General features: G+C 34.7%; 1 protein-coding gene across 2 annotated transcripts in view; it reads left to right on the top strand.

The window, feature by feature from the left end:
• The window catches only part of LOC144977979 (glutaminyl-peptide cyclotransferase-like), a 105,120-nt gene that overhangs the window by 83,235 nt on the left and 14,385 nt on the right, over positions 1–7,500 (top strand). For both annotated transcript variants that reach the window (XM_078923388.1, XM_078923395.1), the window contains exon 4: positions 523–635. In XM_078923388.1, the coding sequence (XP_078779514.1) occupies positions 523–635 (113 nt within the window). The remainder of the gene's footprint in view (positions 1–522; positions 636–7,500) is intronic.

Raw genomic sequence — 7,500 nt, 5'->3', positions numbered from 1 at the left:
TCCACCCAGCAATAATTAGTCAACTGGATTTCAAGTCTGGTGAAAAGTTCTATGGCCTGCGCTAGACCTACGTTGTCCTTTCCCATTGCAGTCAGGCAGTTGATCTTGTTTCACGCAACATAAACCGGGTAAAACGCCTGCTCAATTATCTCTTAAAAACTAATTCTCTCTTTCTTATTTTTTTCCACAGCATTTAGATTTACGGCTATTGATGGCATTAATCCAATATCTCATTTAAAGTGGTTTCCACATCTTCAGTTCAAGAAATTATTGGTTTGAATTTATCAGTTGCACTCTAAGTACAATGATCAAATCTCTTGACCATAATATTGTAATTTGACACTTAAAAAGAGCATCGACTTTGCGTTGACTAGACATCATCTAGCCTCTTATCCTTCCAGTACTGATTTGGGTAGCTGGGTCAAGAGGTGCAATGATTATTACTGCAGTGTGTCTGTCTGTCCCATATCATATCGATTAACAATTAATCTGATACCGGGTTTCGTCTCAATGTTATTTCAGGTCACAGCCCGTTCTTAGGGGCCACTGACTCAGCAGTCCCTTGTGCACTTTTGTTGGATACTGCCTACAAGATGAATGACATCCTGCAGAACTCCCACACAATTCTCATGGCGGTAAGAAATTATCATTAATTCAATAAGTCTATGGCTACCTGTGTATCGATTGATGGGTTGCTTGTGTATAACAATAGTCAACATGTCTACCCACCAGGTCAATCGTACCGACATTCAAAACTACATGCATTCTTCAATGTCTAGGTCTGATTTAAGTAATTATTGAGTTAGGAGTAATTAGCAATAACCCAACTTACAGAGAAGAGTAGGGCACAATTTCAAGTCGACCTCTACCTAAGAGATGGTACCAGAAGTAATAACCCGACTTATAGCTTAAATTCAATAACAAAGTGTCATAAACGAGAAGCTGGACCTCTTAGATCTAGTTGAAAGTACCGTGCAATAATAGACTAATGCCCTATCTAAAGGTTAGCAAGCGACTGTTATTGTCCATTCCATGCTATAGAAATCGGGATAAACTCCGGCTGTATTGGCCTCATTACTTGTACGAACCTCTACCTTTTTTTTTTTTTGTACATGAATCGGGTCTATCGTCGAGTACCATAATGCTGAAATAATAATGCTGAAAACTTATATAGCGCTATAACACCGAGACACCAGACTCTAAGCGCTTAAATTACAAATTACTTTGGCTGAAACATACTCAATCACACACAAATAAACACACACACACACACACACACAGACACACACACAACTCACACACAACACAAACCAGACAGACCTATCTTGCTTCTCATACCATCTACTAGAGACGAAACATATATGTTTAAGCGAACGTTTAAAAATAGACAAAGATTCTTTTTTCCCCGCCAGAACTAACTTATTCCCAGATGCAAAACGATTGCTCTATAGACACATTAGTTCGAATGGATTTAGACCAGGTCAAATTTCACATCAAAATTGAGCCACCGTTAACCTCTGCTATAAAACTGAATACCTACTTGTAGTTAGAGCAAACACTTAAGATTAAGGGGTAGTAATGTTAAGTAGGTATGGACTTTGATAAAATATTCAAACTCATATATTGTTTTAATTATCGTAAACACCAGACTAACCGAGGCTAACTTTTAAATCCTTATCAAACAAAAACGAATAAAGCAGCTTTCTGTTTCGTGATTTCTCTGAGGTGAGTATTATATATAATATGATGTCAAGTGCCGAGTACTTTTTATTTCAACATTTGTTTTATGAAATTTTAACCTTCGAGTTCTTTAAATGTTTGAATATCTATTCACCTCAACTTACATGAGATTTGCTTTTTCATTTACTGACAATTATAGAACCTCTGCCTGACTTACAGCTTAATTTTATCACCTCTGGGCCATAGTGGATATTAACATAATCGGGTCACATTTCCAAAGCCATACTCTCATGGCTTCAGGTAGACTTTTATTCAAAACCTGAAATTAGAGCACGATGTTTCTTCTTTAGGAGCTTCTTTGTGTATTTGCATTCAACATAGCAGATGGCTCATACTTATTTTTTGGCTAAATTTATTTTGGAAGCAAAAGTGCAACTTGAAGCATGTAACATCTTAATTTGGACATTAGACACGATGTATAAAATCCTTCAAACCAGGACTTCGTGATGATCAACGATGCTTGTCAACCTGTGCATAATAATTAATTAGTCCACCGATTGGTTATCTGACAACCAATGCCGGCAACTGCTGGGACCCATACTACTATCTAGCGCCAAAACAGGAAACAACTGATTAGTAATGACTTGATAACGAATGATGCATCTACGATAGCCATGAACGGTAAAGCGTCGAGCGATTGTCATTTAATGACATGGTAACTAGCTATAGAACGATTTAGCACGGTACAAGGTCATTTGTCTTGTCACTTGCAACAATAAGTGCATCTCGCTGAGATAAGACGTCTATAAGGGCGTTTCTACATAAAAATTCCTTTTCCTTCAAAGTTTCTTTTTCTCCCTTGGACAAACAATGCAACCCAAAACACAAGAAGAGATTGACTAAAATCACCTCAACCATTAAACTAATAAACAACTTTTTTGTCTTTAATTTTTTTTTTGAGGGGGGGGGGGTGGTCATTTAGTAAGTTACCCATTTGTTTTGTTTTTGTTTCTTTTGGTTTTTAAAAAATAATTATTTCAATTGAATCCATAATACACTCGTAGATCAATTCACGTCAGAACGATACTTCATTTAGGAAAGAAAAACAAGATATTTGCTACTTTTCTTTCTTCATTTCCTTTGTATTTGTTGTTTTATGTTGTCTTTAATATGTTTGTGTTTCTATCTTTTTTTTTTTGTTTTTGATTGTTATGTTTTGGTTGGTTTGTTTGTTGTCATCTTTTTTTTTTTTTTTTTTTTTTTTTTTGGGGGGGGGGGGGGTTGGAAGGGGGGGGGGGGTTGGAGGGGGGGGGGGTGAGGAGGTTAGGAGGGGAAGGGCACGACCGACACAATGTGGTTTATCAACGTTACTGTCACTGGCGATGAAATGAATACACACAGACTGGTGATGACGATACATAGATAATAATTATTCTTATTGAACACGACATAGTCACGCCATGGTTGTCTGGATTGATTGGGAGTCAGGTCGACACGGTGGTCAGACAGCGATGGGTGACCATTATGTTGTACGTATTATAATTATGTCTGGGATATATTGACAATGTATTTTCGTTGTGCAACAGGGAGTGCTGTTGACTTGTCCAGCATGGGATGGGTCATGATTATGTATTGAAATGGAATAACTCTTTTTAAGGTCTATTCCTTATCAATATGTTATTATTATTATTATTATTATTATTATTATTATTATTATTATTATTATTATTATTATTATTACTATTACTATTATTATTATTGTTATTATTATTATTATTATTATTATTATTATTATTATATTATTATTATTATTATTATTATTATTATTATTATTATTATTATTATTATTATTATTATTATTATTATTATTATTATTATTATTATTATTATTATTATTATTATTATTATTATTATTATTATTATCATCATTATTATTATTATTATTATTATTATTATTATTATTATTATTATTATTATTATTATTATTATTATTATTATCGTCGCTATCATCTTTGTCTTCATTATTAATATCGGTTTCATCTCTGCATGATTTTATGATGTCTTTCAAATGCACGTTAAACACAATGTTATATTCAACATTCACATGCAATCGCAAAAACTTTGCTCGGAGTTTTAAAGATTGAAGAAAAAAAATATATTCAAGAAATGAGATTGTCAACCATGACACTTGATGTCAAGACTCCAAGGTCGAGCCAATAATTAACGGGTTAATGAGGGCAGCGTGACCCGCTCTTAAAACCTTCCTCGTTACAACATACAACACGCAGAACGATGTCCACGCAAGCGCATTATGGAATTTTGGTAACGTCATTTTGTCCCGCAATCAGGCCGTTATTGGGGATGACCCTTAGCCCTCGTGCTATAGGCTGACCTCAACCGTGATAAAACAATTTTCCTGATCATTTGGAAAGTTGTTGTTATTCAACTTTTTGGTCGCGATCCCATGCAGAAAAAGGGTCTGTTGATTGGTAACGTTATTACTTTTGCTCATAACTTATATTATTCCATCATTAAAAATGATGTTACGCGTTCGCGAAAATACTATCTATGTGAGAGTTTCCAGATTATGCCGTACTCCAGAAAAGCCCATATTTTAAAATTTGGCCAGAAAACTTGTCCTTCAAATGTCGATCGATTTAAATGACCTTAATCTTGCAACAACCAAAAAAAAAATAAAAAAATAAATAAATAAATAAATAAAAAAATAAAACTCAAAGCTGGGACTACCCGACGTCACACAATATAAAGCTTTATTATTCTATTTAAATTATTTTTTTTCCCTATCACATAAAAATAGACATAGAGAGTCTCCAGAACATTAACGCTAAAATAGTTAATTACTTTACATTCTAAAAACCCGTTCTTTTTACATTATGATATCCCTGTTTTATGGTGTTGTCTTGATGCTTTGTTTTTTGTGGGTTTTTTTTTTTTTTTTTTTTTTTTTTTTTTGGGGGGGGGGGGGGGGGGTTTCAGGGTGGGGCGGGATGTCTTGGGGTTATATATTTTTTGTTTATTTTTTATTCTTTATTTTCTTTTTCTTCTTTCTTTGTTTCTGAATTTTTTTTTCTATACTTTCTTTTTTAAATATTTATTTTTTATTTATTTAATTATATTTTTTTTCTTTTTTTTTTTTTTGTTCTCTTTTTTTTTCTTCTTATTTATGTATCATCGTTCATATTTTAGGATTTTAAATGTTGCGTTCAAACCAAAATTGCGACTAGTAATGTTATTTCCTGAAATGTCAAAACAAAACAAACAGGACAAAATTATCCTCTATTGAATATGCAGTTTGATTAAAAACGTTTCAAGGGGGGGGGGGGGGTTGGAAAAAATCCTTACTGAAAAGAGCCAGTTATTGGCCCATTCTTGTTGGATTCTTGCACTTTTGAGTTTTGGACATCTCGAAGCGTTCCCAATATCTAAGTATTTATTTACCATATCTATAAGATCCAGTTACCTAGTGATTGCTCCGGTTAAAATGAGTCAAGAAAAAGAAAACTTGACTCAGTAGCAAGTGCTCTACCAACTGGGCTATCTCATAGGGATGGAGGAAAATTAAAACTTTATAGCAATCAAGGTTGAGTCAGTGTGTTCTTGTTTTTGATTGTATGTTGTATCTTCATGATACTTAAATATAACGCTCAGAGGCCGATAACCCTTTGTGATTCAGATAAATAAGCCACATTAAAGATTTATTGGTTTGGGGAGATAACTGACAATATAATATCCAGAAAGCAACACATTATTAATGACATTATGAAGTCTAAATGGATATTGTTGTCTTTGACTGACGCCCATAAAAATACGAGAGGAACATTGTTTTCATATCGACACGCACATCTCAGCAGTTCCAAAGAGTAAAAAACTTACCTCTCTCTCTCTCTCTCTCTCTCTCTCTCTCTCTCTCTCTCTCTCTCTCTCTCTCTCTCTCTCTCTCTCTCTCTCTCTCTCTCTCTCTCTCTCTCTTTTTTTCCCTTTATTTCTTTCTCTCTCTCACACTCACCCACCCACACACACACACACACACACAACCAGACCAGTCTGTCTGTCTATCTATATCTATCTCTTTCTTTGTCTGGTTGTGTGTGCATGTGTGTGTGTGTGTGTGTGTGTGTGTGTGTGTAGATGGATGGGTGTTGGTGTCTGTCTGTCTGTCTGGTTTTGTGTTTTTGTTTATGTGTGTACGTGTGTGTGTGTGTGGATGTTCTCCACAAAATACAAAACAAAACAAAACACCGGAAAGATCGTTCCTCGACACCCCAGATTTGGGGGTGATTTTGTCTTGTATGCATCTATGTTTTTAGTGACTGGATTGGTACATACTATACTCATTTTTTCGGGTTTTTCTCTTGCAGCAGTGACTATTTTTTTCACATTGCTTATAAATAGTCTGACAATTTTTCTTAACCAAAAAAGGTGGAAATAAAATTTCAAGAAGATTTTTTATTCGTCATTAGACTATTGGAGGAATATTCCTCTATATCATTTCACTCTGTAGTGAAAAATGATTTATGTATCAATATGACCTTTTGTTTACACAGTTGTAGAGTCGTTTTCTTGAACCCGGACTAGCGCTTTGTCTCTGACTTTAGTCAAGAACTTGAAAAAAAAATCGGATATCATCTGAGCTGACTAAGCAAGTTCCGGACTAAAATCACGGTACCTTCGTACTAAGTTTGGCCAAGATTCAGTCATTTGCTGGTGCCGGACTTCAAGCTTAGTCTGAGACTAATTACTAGGATGCCTTATGGCGTCGACAAGATAGCAGCTGTTTTAGATTGAGTGCTTCAATATGGAACAAAAATACGTCGGTTACGAATGACAGAGGCAAAACTTGTCCTGTTGCTATAGACAATGACTTTTAAAAAATATAAAATAAGTGCAGATCGTCGAAAGCACACAATTTTGGAAGTAAAAACTTTTAAAAAACTGAATTTAATCGGCTCGCCAGTTGCGAGTGAACAGAGACTCGAAATCGAATGGTCTGCGTCAAAGAACAAAAAGAAAAAAAAATATGATTAGAATGTATAGTGGAGACAAAAGTTACTCTGCTGGCATCATAATTCGTCAGAACACACTTTCTGTTTTTGTTTGTTTATTTGGTTTTTTGTTCAATGTGTCTGTGTTCAATGAACCTTCTATTGGCCTAAATATAGAATTGACAGTCGATCATGGACATCATTCTAATCCGATCAGTCGACAGTCAATATTACGCGATTTGATCCATCATGACAAAAGTAAGTTCAAATATGAAACGGAACGAAATCTTATCTCTACCGGATGTGTTGCCTTATTTCCTCTTCTGAAATCGTTTGCGTTGAAAGTATGAAGGCTGGTATCTTACGTGCCATTGTGTACGAGAGAGCGTGATGTTACCAACACAAAACAGCCGAATTAGTCACCATCCTTACTACGCCCACTTCTAGGCAAGAGACTAGCTAGTCAGAGACAAGAAAACATTCATGAAATCTAATTTTTTAGTCACTTGCTCCGCTTAGGCTTAAGACTAGTAAGTCATTTACGCGACTAGTAAATAACTAAATCATTTCCGATCATTCCTAAATATTTGAATTCTTTGACTATTTCAACTTTTTGATTTTTTATCTCAATGGCATGTGAGGAACAGAACTTTTTCTGAAATCAAAAATGCATTCTTTTGTTTCTGATACATTGAGGCAGTTTTTTTCTGAAAACAATTCACAAAATGTTCAATCAGGTGTATATTAATGATTTTCTGATTTGTGGCTATTCAGCAGCCCTATAATGGCTGTATAATCTGCATTTTTAACAATAAGA

This window comes from Berghia stephanieae, chromosome 1 (assembly GCF_034508935.2).
Source record: "Berghia stephanieae isolate SIO BIC M18660-M18661 chromosome 1, UCSD_Bste_1.3, whole genome shotgun sequence".
In the NCBI taxonomy this organism is placed as follows: domain Eukaryota; kingdom Metazoa; phylum Mollusca; class Gastropoda; order Nudibranchia; family Aeolidiidae; genus Berghia; species Berghia stephanieae.
This window is presented reverse-complemented; position numbering and strand designations above follow the sequence as displayed.